At 47.2% G+C, this 18,859-nt stretch overlaps 1 protein-coding gene across 5 annotated transcripts in view; it reads left to right on the forward strand.

The window, feature by feature from the left end:
• Nucleotides 1–18,859, forward strand: part of GRK3 (G protein-coupled receptor kinase 3) — a 151,049-nt gene that overhangs the window by 118,212 nt on the left and 13,978 nt on the right. For 4 of the 5 annotated variants that reach the window (XM_083470938.1, XM_083470939.1, XM_083470941.1 and 1 more), the window contains 6 exons: nucleotides 6,239–6,369; nucleotides 7,330–7,424; nucleotides 9,377–9,484; nucleotides 15,856–15,922; nucleotides 17,443–17,543; nucleotides 18,606–18,672. In XM_083470938.1, the coding sequence (XP_083327064.1) occupies nucleotides 6,239–6,369; nucleotides 7,330–7,424; nucleotides 9,377–9,484; nucleotides 15,856–15,922; nucleotides 17,443–17,543; nucleotides 18,606–18,672 (569 nt within the window). The remainder of the gene's footprint in view (nucleotides 1–6,238; nucleotides 6,370–7,329; nucleotides 7,425–9,376; nucleotides 9,485–15,855; nucleotides 15,923–17,442; nucleotides 17,544–18,605; nucleotides 18,673–18,859) is intronic. The other variant, XM_083470940.1, reaches the window with a different exon arrangement.

Here is an 18,859-nt window from a genome sequence, read left to right on the forward strand (position 1 = left end):
CAAAGCCACTGATAGCAAGCGATCGGAAGTGAGATAAGGGACGCTAGCAAGAAAGGAGGCTGCCTGGGAGGGGGGAGGTAAAGACAGCAAACTTGCAAGGAGAGGAGACAGGAAGACTAAATAAATGAGGAGAGAAATTAGAAGAAAAGGAGAAGCAAAAAACTGCTCCACCCTAAAAGACACTAAGGCAAACAAGAGGGAGAGGAAGCAGCTGATTGGTGGGATCGGGAGAGAGATAAGGGACGCTAGTGGAGGCTGCCTGGGAGAGGGGAGGTAAAGTCCATGGATCCTCAGGATTTTTACATTGGGTCACCCCAAATTCACCATCAGATCATATCGCATGTCCATTGCTACAGCCTGCACCAAAAAAATCATGCATCCACTGTTTCCTGGGGCTGCAATGGTGCAAAAATGTGGTTACAAACAACAGCAATGGGATTAATTAACAGTCTGTGGGCAGGTAGGGTCTTAGCCTGCGTGCCAGGTGGAGCTGGTAGACAGCCGCCCTGGACACAGAATTAACCTGCACCTCCATGGACAGCTGTGAGTCCAAAATGACTCCCAGGCTGCACACCTGGTCCTTCAGCGGCAGAGTTACCCCACTCAGGACCAGGGAATCCCCCACACCCGCCTGCCCCCGTCCCCCCAAAATAGTACTTCTGTCTTGTCAGGATTCAACCTCAATCTGTAAGCCGCCATCCATCCTCCAACCGCCTCCAGGCACTCACACAGGACCTTCATCGCCTTCACTGGTTCTGATTTGAAAGAGAGGTAGAGCTGGGTGTCATCTGCATACTGACGAACACCCAGCCCAAACCCCCTGATGATCTCTCCCTGTGGCTTCATATAGATTTTAAAAAGCATGGGGGAGAGGATGGAACCCTGAGGCACCCCACAAGTGAGAGCCCAGGGGTCTGAACACTCATCCCCCAACACCACTTTCTGGACACGGCCCAGGAGAAAGGAGCGGAACCACCGTATAACAGTGCCCCCAACTCCCAGCCCCTCTAGATGGTCCAGAAGGATGTTATGGTCAATGGTGTCAAAGGCCGCTGAGAGATCCAGCAGAACTAGGAAACAGCTCTCACCTTTGTCCCTATCCTAGATCATCAACCAGCACGACCAAGGCAGTTTTAGTCCCATGGTGAGGCCTGAATCCCGATTGGCAAGGGATCCAAATGGTCCGCATCCTCCAGGCGTGCTTGGAGTTGTTCAGCAACCATCCGCTCAATCACCTTGCCCAAGAATGGTAGATTTGAGACTGGGTGATAGTTGGCCATGTTGGCCGGGTCTAAAGATGTTTTTTAAGAAGCGGTTTAATGACCGCCTCTTTCAGCGGGTCTGGGAAGGCTCCCTCACAGAGGGAAGCATTCACCACCCCGCAGAGCCCATCACCCAGCCCTTCCCGCTCACTTTTATCAGCCAAGATGGGCAAGGATCCAGGAGACAGGTAGTCGGTTTCACTTGTCCAAGCAGCCTGTCCACATCCTCGGAGGTAACAGATTGGAATTGATCCCATGTAACAAGACTAGACAGGACTCTAGCACTCCCCTGCCCTGGCCCTGCTCCCACGGTGGAGTCTACCTCCTTCTGAATCTGAGTGACTTTATCTGCAAAAAAAACTTTGCAAAAGCATTGCAGGAGATCTTGGGGTCCCTACCAGGCCCCGGTGATGCAGGTGGTTCTGATAGATTGCGAACCACCTGAAAGAGTCTCCGGCTGCTGTTTTCTGCAGATGCAATAGAGGCGGTGAAGAAGGCCCTCTTTGCTGTCGCCATTGACACTTGGTAGGCTCGATGTTGAGCTCTAGCCCTTGTCCGGCCTGATTCAGAATGAGTTTTCCGCCACCGGCGCTCTAGCCGTCTCAACGATTGTTTCATCGCCCTCAGCTCCGGCGAAAACCACGGGGCTGTCCGGGCTCCATGCAATCAGAGAGGGCACTTCAGAGCCAGACAGTCAATAGCCCTGGTTAACTCTGCATTCCAGCGTGCCACCAGGGAATCAGCTGAAAGGCCATCATCTTGGAATAAAACATCTCCTATCACTCTCTGGAAGCCAATTGGATCCATTAAGTGGCAGGGGCGGACCATCCGAATCGGTCCCACCTCCCTGCAGAGGGAAAGGGTTGCAGAGAAGTCCAGTTGCACCAGGAAATGATCTGACCATGGCGCTTCTTTTGTTTCGCTTTTAGTTAGTGTCAGATCACCAACATCCGTAGAGGTAACCACCAGGTCTAAGGCATGTCCGTGGCTATGAGTTGGGCCAAACTTATTCAGGGACAGCCCCATGGAGGCCATGCTTTCCACGAAGTCCCGAGCGGCCCCTTGTAAGGTTGTGTTGGCATGGATGTTAAAATCCCCCAGGACAACCAAGCTAGGTGTCTCCAGGAACATATCCGCCACTACCTGAAGCAGCTCGGGCAGGGAATCCTTGGTGCAGTGGGGAGGTCGGTACACCAAAAGGAATCCTGTACTGCCCCTATTGCCCAACTTCCAGAGCATGCACTCAGAAAACTGGGTCTTCCCAATAGGATGCCTGGTGCAGACTAATGGCTTCCTAAAAATCACTGCAACCCCCCCCCCCCGCCCACATGACCTGGGTTGCTGTGCGTAAGAGAAACCTGGTGGGCAAGCAGCGGCAAGGACAGGCCCATCTGTTTCATCCAACCAGGTCTCTGTCACACATGCCAAGACAAATCCTCCATCCACAATCAGGTCGTGGATGGCAGTGGTTTTATTCATCATTGACCTGGCATTGCACAACAACACTTTCAGGTCATGTGGGTTTCTCTTGCTGATTCCAGTATCCTTCCGGCCAGGACCAGACCTGGAGGCAGGGATAGTCCTCAAACAGCAACTAAGCCTGCCTCCTTGGTAATGACATGGTCTGGTCTTAGCATAACTCCTCCTCAGGATTTTTGCATTGGATCACCCCAAATTCACCATCAAATCACATAGCATGTCCATGGCTACAGCCTGCACCCAAAAAATCACGCACCCACTGTTGTGTGGGGCCGCAATGGCACAAAAAATGTGGTTACAAAGCACAGATCCACATGGATTCTCAGGATTTTTGCCAAACTCACCATCAAATCACATGTCTGTGGCCACAGCATAAACCACAAAAATCATACATCCACTGTTTCGTTCAGAATAGTTTTTTTGTTTTTTGTTTTCCTCCTCTAAAAACTAGGTGTGTCTTATGGTCAGGTACGTCTTATGGTGCGAAAAATACAGTATATTGCAAAGCTGTATTGACCAGAGAGTGTTCTCAGGCCTGAGCTTGCATAGTCCTGGTCACTGTTCCACTCCCACCACCCCTGCAGAAGAGGGCCTCTGGAACTTCTGGGGAGCCATCCAGAGGTTGCTGTGTTGCTTCAGGACTGGCAAGGCCCTAGCAGAGCTAGTTTAGCTGCTCCTTTCCTCCCAGTCCCAGATCCAGGGCATGTGAGGAGTCCTTCTTCTTCCTCATCAGTAGGATTTGGTCCCCCTCAGAAGTAGGGGGCCTCATGCTGTCACACAGGCAGGCATCCTCCTGTGCTGCTGGGGATTTTCTGATGCAAGAGGGTCAGGCCATTGGCCTGACTGGCATGCATTGACAGAATTACAAGCCTGGTAGATGAAGGGAACACAGTGGATGTAGCCTACCTTGATTTCAGCAAGGCATTTGACAAGGTGCCCCGTGATATTCTTGTAAAGAAGCTGGTAAAATGCGGTCTTGACTATGCTACCACTCAGTGGATTTGTAACTGGCTGACTGACCGAACCCAAAGGGTGCTCATCAATGGTTCCTCTTCATCCTGGAGAAGAGTGACTAGTGGGGTGCCACAGGGTTCTGTCTTGGGCCCGGTCTTATTCAACATCTTTATCAACGACTTGGATGATGGACTCAAGGGCATCCTGATCAAATCTGCAGATGACACCAAACTGGGAGGGGTGGCTAACACCCCAGAGGACAGGCTCACACTTCAAAACGACCTTGACAGATTAGAGAACTGGGCAAAAACAAACAAGATGAATTTTAACAGGGAGAAATGTAAAGTATTGCACTTGGGCAAAAAACATGAGAGGCACAAATACAAGATGGGTGACACCTGGCTTGAGAGCAGTACATGTGAAAAGGATCTAGGAGTCTTGGTTGACCACAAACTTGACATGAGCCAACACTGTGACGCGGCAGCTAAAAAAGCCAATGCAATTCTGGGCTGCATCAATAGGAGTATAGCATCTAGATCAAGGGAAGTAATAGTGCCACTGTATTCTGCTCTGGTCAGGCCTCACCTGGAGTACTGTGTCCAGTTCTGGGCACCACAGTTCAAGAAGGACACTGACAAACTGGAACGTGTCCAGAGGAGGGCAACCAAAATGGTCAAAGGCCTGGAAACGATGCCTTATGAGGAACGGCTAAGGGAGCTGGGCATGTTTAGCCTGGAGAAGAGGAGGTTAAGGGGTGATATGATAGCCATGGTCAAATATATAAAAGGATGTCACATAGAGGAGGGAGAAAGGTTGTTTTCTGCTGCTCCAGAGAAGCGGACACGGAGCAATGGATCCAAACTACAAGAAAGAAGATTCCACCTAAACATTAGGAAGAACTTCCTGACAGTAAGAGCTGTTTGACAGTGGAATTTGCTGCCAAGGAGTGTGGTGGAGTCTCCTTCTTTGGAGGTCTTTAAGCAGAGGCTTGACAACCATATGTCAGGAGTGCTCTGATGGTGTTTCCTGCTTGGCAGGGGGTTGGACTCGATGGCCCTTGTGGTCTCTTCCAACTCTATGATTCTATGATTCCCTAAACCTGTGGTTTCCTATAATGGGGTTTCTTCCTGGGTGGTGGCCTCTGGAGAAATGCTGATGTCTCTTGACTTCCCCCTTAAGTGCCTGAACTAGAAATAGGGTGGTCTTCTTTCTTGTCCAACACTGGGCTTGTACTGCCAGGATGGTGGTGGAACTCAGCAGTAGCTCACTGGACTCACTCTCAGCATTGGACTGCAGTGTTTTTAGGGAAGGTCCTGGAGTTCCTGACAGGTTCAGCCACTGATTAATGTCTACAAGGAAGGCAGCTGGGACTTGAGTGTTTCAAGACCTTGTCGTCCCAGATGTGCTTTGACTGCTTACAGTTATTGGGCAGTCATTTCCTTTCCCCAGCACTCCATTGTGGGAAACCAACTGGCACTTGCAACTCTGCAATTAAGTGTAGAGGAATGTGTTCATTTGCTTGGAGGAGATTTGGAGGCAAGCATAGGAGGAAACTCTGCTTTGGAAGAGTGAGGCTTGGGGGTTCTGTGTTGCTCTTTGCTCCACTATAGCCTTGCCCATCTTTGCTTAAACTGCAGAATCAATGAAGGCAGCAGAATTCAGCTTTTTCCTGGCACAGGATTTGGATATGTTAAAAGTATTTTTCCAACTCAACACTTGCAATGGTTGACAAAGAAAACCTTTGAAGGAAAGGGGAGTGTTGAGTGGAGGTTGGGAATAGGAAGATCTGGATGTGGATAGGAAAAGGGGGGCAAGTAGAGGCCAGGAAAGACTAGCAAATCTGGTTGCTCCTGAAATCTCTTCCTTCTTCTTCCTTGCCTCCTCTTCATTCTCTTGCTGTCAATGTATTTCCCTATATTCACACCCTGTTCCCTCCTCCGCAGTTTGATATTAAACAGGGTAACAATCTACAGTGGTATCTTGGTTTACGAACTTAATCCGTTCCGGAAGTTCGTTCTTAAACCAAAGTGTTCTTAAACCAAGGCGTGCTTTCCCATAGCAGTGGGGAAATTTACAAATGAACACACTCAATAGGAAACGGAACATGTTCTGCTTCCAAGGCAAAGTTCACAAACCGAAACACCTACTTCCGGGTTTGCAGCGTTCTTAATCCAAGTTGTTCACAAACTAAGCTGGTCCTTAAACCAAGGTACCACTGTAGTTAAGCAACTCTTCTTAAGACGTAGACATCAAAAATAAAAAACATCACAGTTAAATTATGAATAAAAATAAGATAATTGCACTCTTAGAAGTAGCTTCAATGTCATTTAAAGATCCAGCTAAGTGGGTGGGTCTTAAGTACCGACCTGAACACCATCTTCCCACGTAAGAGTCCTGGCATTTGCTCTCCTGGCCCAGGGGAGACTGCCTAGCTCATTGCAGACTCTCCAGGCTCATTGGCAAAGGTGCTAAAAAATGAGCCTGGCTTGTTCTTCCTGTGAAAATGACTTCTGGGCCCTTTCTCTCCTCCTCTTCACCTCTAGGTGGAGATCTTCACTACCACCTCTCACAGCATGGAGTGTTTTCGGAGAAGGAGATGCGCTTTTACGCCACTGAGATCATCCTTGGGCTTGAGCACATGCACAATCGCTTTGTGGTCTATAGAGACTTGAAGGTAACTTTTACCTAGGAGATGAAAATGCCACCATGGTGCCACACAGATTTGAGGGATGAGTGCCAAAGGAGTGCCAGAGATGGATGTGGGGAACTGCAGGCTGGTTTTGGAAGGAGTGAGGGATGTTCATTACAGGTGCTTGCTGTAACTGGCCTGAGAGGCAAAGGCAGAATGGGGCAGAGGGAAAGTGGCTGAAAAACCTATAGTCCTGTTCAGGCATCAGGGCAACCCAGAGTCCAACATGACCGGTGGGTGGATCTCGCCACCCACCCCGCTTTATGAGCTGCAGGACGACTGTGAAGAGTAAAATTCAGGACACATAATAGGAAGTCCTTTTTTACACAGCACATAGGACTTGCTCCCCCAGCGAAGCAGTGATGACCACCAACTTGGATGGCTTTAAAATCACATTGGACAAATTCATGGAGGAGAGAAGGCCATCAATGCTCTGCCTCTAAAGTCGGAGGCAGTGATGCTCCTGAATAGCAGTAGCGAGAAAATCACCTTGATTTCCAGGATCTGCCTCTGCTTCTGATTCTCGCCCCCAGCTCACAGACTGGTGGAGGAACCATTTCATCACCGTGCCACCCCTTCCACCCTCTTTGGATTTCTAGATTGCCCTGATGCTTGAGTAAAGCTTTCCACTTTCTGTGGTTTAGCTTAAGATGGGCCAAATAATTGCATGCTTCCAGGGGTTCAAATGCTCTTCATCTTCTGTCTGTGCCCGTGCTTAGCATAGCTTGTGAGCATTTTGACCTTTCCCCCTCTGCCCCTAACAGATGAAAGGTAAGGGGGGGGGTCAGCTGTGCCAAAGACACAGGCCAGTGTTAGTTTTTCAGCAAGTCCATTTTCTTTTTTTTCTGGGTTGAGCATGTGCACAGTTTGGTGAACTGACCCTGTTGGTCGAACTTTTCTTCGTTTCAGTTGCTAAGTAACAGGTGCTTATTGATGTGCTTCTAGCCAGCAAATATCCTCTTGGATGAACATGGCCACGTGAGGATTTCCGACCTGGGGCTGGCTTGCGATTTCTCCAAAAAGAAGCCTCATGCCAGCGTGTAAGTATTGTGCAAACACAGCTTCTGGCTGACACTTTGCACCGCTGTTGCTTTCTCTTTGCCAACACCACCATGATTACTATCATGGAATTTATCACTTATTTATTTATTTCATAAAATTTATATTGCTACCATTTATTAAATTTATAAGCCACTTTTTTGGTCAAGGCAACTCAAAATGACTTTTAACCAACCAAACAAGCAAACAAGCCACCAATACATTAAAACACATTAAAACTAAGGGGAAGAAATACATTTAAAATATCCCTCCCATCCACTCTAAAAGGCCAGAGATAGAGGCCAAAGACCCAGTTAAAGAGGAAAGGTTTTGCCTTGGTATATTGCTCATATGCTGTTTGATTGTAAAACACACACACACACACACACACATACATGCACACACACACACACAAACCAAACCAAACCCTCAAAAAGAATAAAGCAAAAAAATTATCAGTAAAGGAAATTATTTAAAACATTCAAAAAATGATTAAAATCAGAGATTGGCTAAAAACAGATTAGAACGCCCATCAACATTATGAGGCTGGGTAGGCATGTTCAAGCAAAATGTTTTTAGCAGGCACTGAAAAGAGTACAGCGAAGGCACCTGTCTGGTGTCAACAGGCAGCAAGTTCCAAAGTGCTGTGGTGCCACACTAAAAGATTGATTTCTTACAAATGTGGAACATGTATTATGTGGCACCTGTAACAGTGTCAGTTTTGCTCTTATTGGAATGCAGAAAGCTGCCTTCCACCTAGTCAGGCAGAATGGGGCCACTAACTCTGACTGGCAGCAGCTTTCCAGGGCCTCAGGTGTTGAGACTGCTTTAATGTTAAGTTCTCGGGAGGCATTTTGTGACAAGTGGCGCTTACATAAATAAGGACTGCTACCTGACCTTTTTTCACCTGGAGGTGCTGGATTGTACCTAAGGCCCTCTGTATGCATAGAACATGTTCTGCTGCTGAGTTATGGTTCCTGCTTTTCGGACACAAGATCACCAGCAACTCCATGTTTCAGTCTTAGGTCTGAAATCCTGGAAAACTGCTGTCAGTCAATGTAGACAATATGGTGCTAGATGGATCAGTGGTTTGATTTGGTACAAGACAGCTTCCCATCTTACTATTTAATTCAGAACTATGAGGACTAGAAACTAAGTTTATTTTTAGAGAAATATGCTTTGCATGGCCAGGAGGTTGTTTCTCAAATCAGTTTGATCTCAGCTCCCTGTGAGCAGCACATGCACAGCAAAATATTTCTCCAAGGCTACCTACTTCAATAAGAAACTCATTCTTGGAGTTTAGCCAAGTTCTCAGCATTTTTCATAATTTGGGCACTAAATTGTTGCAGAACCTTCTCACCAAAAGTGTGTGCCCCTTTGCTGCATCAAAAGATTGTTAAGTTCAGAGACGGTAGTTGTGGGAGTTTCAAGAACATAACAAAAGGAGAGCCTCCTGGATCAGGCCAATGGCTCACCTAGTCCAGCATCCTGTTGCCACAGTGGCTAAGCAGATGCCTCTTTTGGAAAACCCTCCAGCCCAGACCTGAGTACAAGAGCCCCCTTCCTTCCGGTGGCTTCTTTCTACAACTGGCATTCTAATGCCATAGTTGGAGACAGAGCCGAGCCATCCTGGCTAGTAGCTTTTGATAGCCATGTCCTCCATGAACTTGTGCATTCCTTTTTTAAAACCATCTAGGTTGGCAGGCATTACTGCCTCCCCTTGGTGTAAGTTCCATAGTTTTAAGTATGTGAATAAGTACTTTCTCTTATCTGTCCTGAATCTGCCTATTCTCAGCTTCATTGGATGTCAACGAGTAACCCTGCCCCTTGCTTGCAGATTTTAGAAATGAACCATTGTAGGTGGTCCATCAAGCATCGCCCCCATAGCATCCTAAACTGCAGCCAGGCATTCACTAGTTGTCTGACTCGCTCCTTTTGCCTCCCTTAATCACAGCGGCACCCATGGCTACATGGCTCCCGAGGTGCTCCAGAAAGGGACAGCCTATGACAGCAGCGCAGACTGGTTCTCCTTGGGCTGCATGCTCTTCAAGCTTCTCCGAGGGTGAGCCCAGCCATCCTGGGGAGCGCAGAATTGGGGGGGGGGTCCTCCTAAGACATTGCTGCCTTCTGTTGTGCACGTGAGAAGTGCTTGGAGCTCCTTGGAGCAACAGGGCTTTGTGATGAGATGCAAAAAGAAAGTGATTTCTAGAATTTGAGAACAATTCCCAAAGATATGTATGTAATCTGCTTTATTTAATCCACACCTCCAACATTTATCCAATCCTAATTTATAAATTAAGTTCAATGTATTGTTAAATACCATTGATAGGGGTTTTTAAAACAGTTCTCATTTAGGTCTGCTGAAATTATATTAGAATGGAAGTTAACCCAAATTGAGTTCCATTTTTTCCTGGTTATTCTTTGATCCAAATCTGACACCCATTTTCTCATACGTGTATCCCGGTTCCAATCCAAGTTTAATCCATAGATAGCTAGAATTAATTACTTTAATGATCAGACTTTGATATATTAGCTAGCGTATACCCACTGGAACTTTAAATATTTCTGCTGGGTTATCTATAATGTTATTATAGATGTTATTATGGAAAATGATAAAAAATAGTGTTCAACTTTATAAAGGTAAAGGTACCCCTGCCCGTACGGGCCAGTCTTGACAGACTCTAGGGTTGTGCGCTCATCTCACTCTATAGGCCGGGAGCCAGCGCTGTCCGCAGACACTGTCCGCAGACACTTCCGGGTCACGTGGCCAGCGTGACAAGCTGCATCTGGCGAGCCAGCGCAGCACACGGAAACACCGTTTACCTTCCTGCTAGTAAGCGGTCCCTATTTATCTACTTGCACCCGGGGGTGCTTTCGAACTGCTAGGTTGGCAGACGCTGGGACCGAGCAGCGGGAGCGCACCCCGCCACGGGGATTCTAACCGCCGACCTGACGATCGGCAAGTCCTAGGCGCTGAGGTTTTACCCACAGCGTCACCTGCGTCCCTACCCTGCTAAAATTATAATAGCCAAAAATTGAGGGAAAATCATATCTCCTGCTGAATGGACTGAGAAAATTTGTTCCATAGTAACTGTGATTAACTTAACATTTCAAAAGAATACATAAAAACCAGCCGAGCAGGTTTATGGAAAAATGAAATTATTTGGCACTTTGAAGTGCCAGGGACAGAACTTTGAAGCACCACACAGGCAGCAAGGCACTGCTAAAATGAAGGAGGGGGTGACCCTTTGTTTTAGCAGCTGTTCCAATGCAAACCCTTTCCTGATTCTAAAACAACAGAAACTGCTGAAACTTTGCTGACTCAGCTAGGCTGAGCTTCATTGCTAGACTGAGTTTTCATTGAAACTGCTGCTAAAAAGCAGGGGGGAAAGCAGGAAAACATTGGTTTCAGCAGGGCCTTTCCATCCTGCTTAGCACTGGGTTTGGGTGTGCATGAGAGTTCCCTGCAGGGAGTTCTCTTGCTTTACTGGAACTGAGCACGTTTCACCTCCTTTTGCATCAGCTGTTTAGTGCTGGGTTCAAGAGCATGAGGAAAGTCTTTCACATGCGCATCTAGTAGGATTGGCCTGCAAGCCTACTTTGTGCAGTGCTCCAGAAGCTGTGCAGGGGCTTTTGGCCAAGCCCCACCCTTGTTGTTTAGTCGTTTAGCCGTGTCCGACTCTTCGTGACCCCATGGACCAGAGCACGCCAGGCACTCCTGTCTTCCACTGCCTCCCGCAGTTTGGTGAAACTCATGTTAGTAGCTTCAAGAACACTGTCCAACCATCTCGTCCTCTTTCATCCCCTTCTCCTTGTGCCCTCCATTTTCCCAACATCAGGGTCTTTTCCAGGGAGTCTTCGCTTCTCATGAGGTGGCCAAAGTATTGGAGCCTCAGCTTCACGATCTGTCCTTCCAGTGACAGGGCTGATTTCCTTCCAGCACTCAGGGCTGATTTCCTTAAGAATGGATAGGTTTGATCTTCTTGCAGTCCTTGGGACTCTCAAGAGTCTCCTCCAGCACCATAATTCAAAAGCATCAATTCTTCGGCAATTAGCCTTCTTTATGCTCCAGCTCTCACTTCCATACATACTGGGAAAACCATGGTTTTAACTGTAGGGATCTTTGTTGGCAAGGTGATGTCTCTGCTTTTTAAGATGCTGTCTAGGTTTATCATTGCTTTTCTCCCAAGAAGCAGGCATCTTTTAATTTCATGACTGCTGTCACCATCTGCAGTGATCATGGAGCCCAAGAAAGTAAAATCTCTCACTGCCTCCATTTCTTCCCCTTCTATTTGCCAGGAGGTGATGGAACCAGTGGCCATGGTCTTTGTTTTTTTGATGTTGAGCTTCAGACCATATTTTGCACTCTCCTCTTTCACCCTCATTAAAAGGTTTTTTAATTTCTCACTTTCTGCCATCAAGGTTGTGTCATCTGCATATCTGAGGTTGTTGATATTTCTTCTGACAATCTTAATTCCGGTTTGGGATTCATCCAGCCCAGCCTTTCGCATGATGAATTTTGCATATAAGTTAAATAAGCAGGGAGACAATATACAGCGTTGTCGTACTCCATTCCCAATTTCGAACCAATCCGTTGTTCCATATCCAGTTCTAACTGTAGCTTCTTGTCCCACATAGGAGACAGATGAGGTGATCAGGCACTCCCATTTCTTTAAGAACTTGCCATGGTTTGCTGTGGTCAGCACAGTCAAAGGCATAGTCAATGAAGCAGAAGCAGATGTCTTTCTGGAACTCTCTAGCTTTCTCCATAATCCAGCGCATGTTTGCAATTTGGTCCCTGGTTCCTCTGCCTCTTCTAAATCCAGCTTGCACTTCTGGGGGTTCTCGTTCCACATACTGCTTGAGCCTTCCTTGTAGAATTTTAAGCATAACCTTGCTAGTGTGTGAAATGAGTGCAATTGTGCGGTAGTTGGAGCATTCTTTGGCACTGCCCTTCTTTGGGATTGGGATGTAGACTGATCTTCTCCAATCCTCTGGCCACTGCTGAGTTTTCCAAATTTGCTGGCATATTGAGTGTAGCACCTTAACAGCATCATCTTTTAAAATTTTGAATAGTTCAGCTGGAATACCATCACTTCCACTGGCCTTGTTATTAGCAGTGCTTTCTAAGGCCCATTTGACTTCACTCTCAAGGTCAGCAACCACACTACCTGGGGTATATGAGCCATCCATATCTTTCTGGTATAATTCCTCTGTGTATTCTTGCCACCTCTTCTTGATGTGTTCTGCTTCTGTTAGGTCCTTGCCACTTTTGTCCTTTATTATGGTAATATTTTTACGAAATGTTCCTTTCATATCTCCAATTTTCTTGAACAGATCTCTGGTTTTTCCCATTCTGTTGTTTTCATCTATTTCTTTGCATTGCTCGTTTAAGAAGGCCTTCTTGTCTCACCTTGCTATTACAGTGGTACCCCGCAAGACGAATGCCTCGCAAGACGGAAAACCCGCAAGACGAAAGGGTTTTCTGTTTTGGAGGCCCTTCGCAAGACGAATTTCCCTATGGGCTTGCTTCGCAAGAAGAAAGCCCATAGGGAAATCTCCGGGGACCTCTTTTAAATGCTGGTGGTGGGGAGCAAAGCCTTTCCCCCCCCCCCGTCCTTCAGAAGAGGTCCAGGAAGGCCGGCGGGGGCCGAAAGGCTTTGCTCCCCACCGCCAGCATTTTAAAAGCAGTCCGGGATAGCAGGGAAGCACTTCCCGCTATCGCGGACGGCTTTTGAAGGCAGGCAGGGGGGAGCAAAGACTTTCGCCCCCCGCCCGCCTTCAGAAGAGGTCCTGGACCTCTTCTGAAGGCGGACGGGGGGCGAAAGTCTTTGCTCCCCCCTGCCTTCCCTCCCGGGAGAGCGGAGAAAGGCAGCGCATTTCTCCGCTGTCCCGGACGGCTTTTGAAGGCGGGCGGGGGGCGAAAGTCTTTGCTCCCCCCTGCCTGCCTTCCCGGGAGAGCGGAGAATGGCAGCACGTTTCTCCGCTGTCCCGGACGGCTTTGGAAGGCAGGCGGTGGGGAGCAAAGACTTTCACCGCCCGCCTTCAGAAGAGGTCCAGGACCTCTTCTGAAGGCGGGCGGGGGGCAAAAGTCTTTGTCCCCCCTGCCTGCCTTCCCAGGGGCTTTTACATCGCCCCAGACAGCGGAGAAGTCCTCCGCTGTCCCGGGCGATTTTAAAATGCCGCCCGCCAGCATTTTAAGATCGCCCCGGACAGCGGAGAAGTCCTCCGCTGTCCCGGGGTTTTTTAAAATGCTGGGGGTGGGAAGAAAAGCCCTTGTCCCCCCCCCCAGCCTTCAGAAGAGGTCGGGGGACAGACTGTCCCCGGGCCTGGTCTGAAGGCGGTTTCCATAGGAACGCATTAATTGATTTTCAATGCATTCCTATGGGAAACCGTGCATCGCAAGACGAAAAACTCGCAAGAAGAAAAAACTTGCGGAACGAATTAATTTCGTCTTGCGAGGCACCACTGTATCTGGAAATCTGCATTCAGTTTCCTCTATCTTTCACTATCTCCCTCGCATTTTGCTTGCCTTCTCCCCCCGCTATTTGTAAGGCCTCGCTGGACAGCCACTTTGCTTTCTTGCATTTCCTTTTTATTGGGATGGTTTTCGTTGCTGCCTCCTGTATGATGTTATGAGCCTCCATCCATAGTTCTTCAGGCACTCTGTCCACCAAATCTAAATCCTTAAAACTGTTCCTCACTTCCACTGTGTATTCACAAGGGATTTGATTTAGATTGTATCTTACCGGCCCAGTGGTTTTTCCTACTTTCTTCAGTTTAAGCTTGAATTTTGCTAGAAAAAGCTGATGATCTGAGCCACAGTCAGCTCCAGGTCTTGTTTTTGCTGACTGTATAGAGCTTCTCCATCTTTGGCTGAAGAGAATATAATCAATCTGAATTTGATGCTGCCCATCTGGTGATGTCCATGTGTAGAGTCGTTTCTTGTGTTGTTGAAAAAGAGTGTTTGTGATGACCAGCTTGTTCTCTTGGCAGAACTCTATTAACCTTTGCCCTGCTTCGTTTTGAACTCCAAGGCCAAACTTGCCAGTTGTTCCTTTTATCTCTTGATTCCCTACTTTAGCATTCCAATCCCCTATAATGAGAAGAACATCCTTCTTTGGTGTCATTTCTAGAAGGTGTTGTAAGTCTTCATAGAACTGGTCCATTTCAGTTTCTTCAGCACCAGTATTTGGTGCATAAACTTGGATTACTGTGATGTTAAAACGTCTGCCTTGGATTCGTATCGAGATCATTCTATCATTTTTAAGATTGCATCCCAGTACAACTCTTTTGTTGACTATGAGGGCCATGCCATTTCTTTTAGGGGATTCTTGCCCGTCAATGAATTTGCCCATTCCCGTCCATTTTAGTTCAGGATGTCAATATTTATTCTTGCCATCTCATTTTTGACCACATCCAACTTACCTTGGTTCATGGTTCTTACATTCCAGGTTCCTATGCAATATTTTTCTTTGCAGCACTGGAAAGGAAAGCCTTTCGCTTCCAGGCATATCTGCAACTGAGTGACCTTTCGGCTTTGGCCCAGCCACTTTATCAGCTCTGAATCTATTTGTACTTGTCCTCCGCTCTTCCTCAGAAGCATGTTGGACGCCTTCCGACCTGAGGGGCTCATCTTCCAGCATCATAACTTTTATATGCCTGTTGTCCATGGAGTTTTCTTGGCAGGGATACTGGAGTGGCTTGCCGGTTACTGCTCCAGGTGGATCACGTTTGGCCAAAACTGTCCATCTTGGGTGGCCCTGCATGGCATAGCTTATAGCTTCTCTGAGTTAGTCAAGCCCCTTCGCCACGACAAGGCCATGATCCATAAAGGGGAGCCCCGCCCTTACTTGCACCATACCTGATGTAGGTTGGGTGGGCCTGGCTTTCTCCAAGTGACCTTGTGGACTAGCTAGAGAGGCCCGGCAGGCCAAGTGTAGCCCACTGGCTGGAGAAACACACACACACACACACACACACACACAGTTTATCTGTTCCATGCCACATCTTGGATTTTCCTGAATGTTATAGCACAGAACTTCAGGCAGCTAGCTGAGGAACATGCTTTATTCTTCTACAGTTTAGGATATAAAACTCCCCCCCCCCCCCGGTATGAAAGTGTTTCTATGTCCCAATCCGAAGGAGCAGATGCAAACTTCTCTTTGCATGGATGCATGCCTTTGCCGAACTGGTGACCTCGAGATTTTTTTTGGACTACAACTCCCATCAGCCCCAGCAGGATCATACAACTGTGGTGACTGGGGTTGATGGGAGATTTTAATCCCAAACACCCAGAGGGCACCAGCTAATTTTATTAATCCCATTCTCCCATGTGCTGCCTAGTGCTCATGTCCCTGTTTCCTTCCATTCCCTTCTCTCCCTGCTTCCCCACACACCAAATCAGTGCTTTAATTTTTCTTCTTTCTCTAGGCACAGCCCTTTCAGGCAGCACAAGACCAAAGACAAGCATGAGATTGACCGCATGACACTCACAGTGGTAAGGATTCTGAATGATGCCATTGTGCTTGTGGGAAGGGTCATCGTTCAGTGGTAGAGTAGCAGCAGAAGGTCCCTGCTTCCATCCCCACTGACCTCTCCAGTTAGAGATACCTTTCTGAAATTCTGGAGAGCCTGTGCCAGCCAGCATAGATATTACAGTGTTTCTATCATGACTGTTACTCTGCAGTTATACTCTTTGGCCAGACGTGGTTCTGTCTCTGCTTTTGTTTGTTCATTTCAATCACTAACTATACTTCTTTTCAGGTGCAAGCCATCACTCAAAACAGTTTGCAATAATATTAAAATGAAAGATCAGTTGGAAGACAATTAATGAAGAGCAGCAATAGCCTTCTTCCTATAAAAAAATTTCTATAAAAAGCCTGATGAAGCAATACTAAAAGTTAGAGCACCCCAAACTCTTCCTTTGGCAGCAACAAGAGAAGTTCCCTGGGGAGACTGCTCCAAAGTTGGGCTTCCACCACAGAGAAGGCCCTCAAGGTCATTGATCCAGCCATCCACTGAATCTGCCTCTTTTCCTTATTCAAGACATGCAAAGTGCTTGGCTGCTCTTAGTTCAGGTACCCATACAGCTACCAGGAAGAAATTTTTTGTTTAAAAGGAGGCTGAACTGTTTTATGGAAAACTAATTCTGTAGTTGTAGTGATGGTTTTAATTGCTTTTGGAATCTGTAGCTTTTGAATTTTGTCTCATTTTATCTTGCTATGCCGCTTTGATAACTTTGGCTATGAAGCAGTATATGCATTTGTTAAATAAATAACATCAGCCCTGCAAGGTAGGGCCCAGCCAGCCTTGAGAGTAGTAGTTAGAGTACCAGACAAGGGCTCTGGAGACCTTAGGCCAGTCACCATCTCTCAGCCTCACCTACACCATAGCTTCACCCGTGCTGAATGTACAGAAGTAAGTAGCTTCCTTTTTTGCTGCCATCTTTGCTTGCAGATGATTCTGTGGGGTCTTTTGTGGGTGTTGTTGTTGTTGTTCAGTCATTTAGTCGTGTCCGACTCTTCGTGACCCCATGGACCAGAGCACGCCAGGCACTCCTGTCTTCCACTGCTTCCCGCAGTTTGGTCAAACTCATGCTGGTAGCTTCAAGAACACTGTCCAACCATCTCGTCCTCTTTCGTCCCCTTCTCCTTGTGCCCTCCATCTTTCCCAACATCAGGGTCTTTTCCAGGTTGTCTTCTCTTCTCATGAGGTGGCCAAAGTTGGAGCCTCAGCTTCATGATCTGTCCTTCCAGTGAGCACTCAGGGCTGATTTCCTTCAGAATGGATAGGTTTGATCTTCTTGAAGTCCATGGGACTCTCAAGAGTCTCCTCCAGCACCATAATTCAAAAGCATCAGTTCTTCGGCGATCAGCCTTCTTTACTCCCAGCTCTCACTCCCATACATCAGTACTGGCTTTTTGTGGGTTGGGGGCACTGATACCTGTCTGGAGGATCCTAACTTTTGAGCAACTCCATTCAACTCTCACTGAGCTTATAGCCCTGTTTTCTTCTCAGAATGTGGAATTACCAGAGTCATTTTCCCCTGAACTCAAGTCTCTTTTGGAAGGTCTTCTCCAGCGAGACGTGAGCAAGAGGCTTGGCTGCCAGGGTAGTGGGTAAGTCCTTACTGATAGAAGAAGTGTTGCATGCCTTAAGAACATCCAAAGAGCCAGGCAGTAGGCTAAGGATGGTAAGCTAAAGATGGCCCAGCCTCCTCTTCTCCCAGTGGCCAGCCAGAAGCACAGAAAGGCAGAAAGCAGGACCTTCCAGAGTTGGAGGCAGCAATACCAGTTGCTGTAAGCCAGGAGGGGTTTTGTGTTCAAATCCTGCTTTCCCACAGGCATCTGGTTGGCCACTGTGAGTGGAGGATGCTGGACCTGAGGGCTCGCTGACCTGATCCAGCCAGCTCTTATTATGTTACTATGAGTGCAACAGCAGCACTCTCCCCATTGTGATTTCTAGCAAGTAGTGTTCAGGGTTCTGCTGTCTCTGGCAGCGGAGGTGGATCATAGCCATCATGGCTAAAGTTAGTAGCCCTCAGAAGTTTAGTTTTACTTCAGCCTTAAACAAAAGATCTAGAGCTGCCCTTCCTGAATAAATTAAATCAGTGAAAAGACACCCTTCATATATTGGTTGCAGATTTTGTTTTAAAAAATCACTAACACAAGTAATACAGACTGCAAGCCCTGTCTTCAAAGAGGCATTCCTTCCCTTTTCCTTGCATAGGACAGAATGCCTTGTATGATGCCCCCTACAACACAAGAGAAGCGCATAGTCTAAAAATGAACAGAAAAGCAAAAGAAGCATGCTGTTTGCTTCAGAACCTATGCAAATAAAATCGATCAATTTGCAAATAGCAGTGCAGCCCCGAGAAAATCCGTTGGTTTTCCATTTCTATGGATTGATTCTCTGATGTCTTAGATAGCACCTAGATAGCCCTAAGCTACCTTTTAAAATATTTAAAGCAGCAGGGCTGTAACTCAGGAGATAGAGCACCTGCTTTTCATGTAGGAGGTCTCAGGCTCCTGGTGCAAGTCAATGTAGATAATACTGAGCTAGAATACTGAGCTCAATATGCCAGACACCATATAGAGCACCTCTGTGTTCATAGCAAATTGGTCTGCCTGAAAGCGTTATTGCCTAAGACAATCACCATCTGGTTGCAATTCATTCCTCAGGGCGCAGGAAGTGAAGGAGCACCCCTTCTTCAAAGGCATTGACTGGCAGTACGTCTACTTGCAAAAGGTGATCTGCTACTATTTTTTAATCACACCCCTTATGTACGCTTGTACATTTTTTCTTAGAGGCACCAAAAGTTCAAATGGGGAGCTTGATGCAGTTTTGTGCTGAATTTTTGCCCTGTTGTTTGTTTTTAATTCTTATCACACATTGTCCTGATAGCTCAGCTGAAGGGCAACCTACCTTTTAAAAT

Source organism: Podarcis liolepis, assembly GCF_965112155.1.
Source record: "Podarcis liolepis genome assembly, chromosome: 13".
Classification (NCBI taxonomy): Eukaryota; Metazoa; Chordata; class Lepidosauria; order Squamata; family Lacertidae; genus Podarcis; species Podarcis liolepis.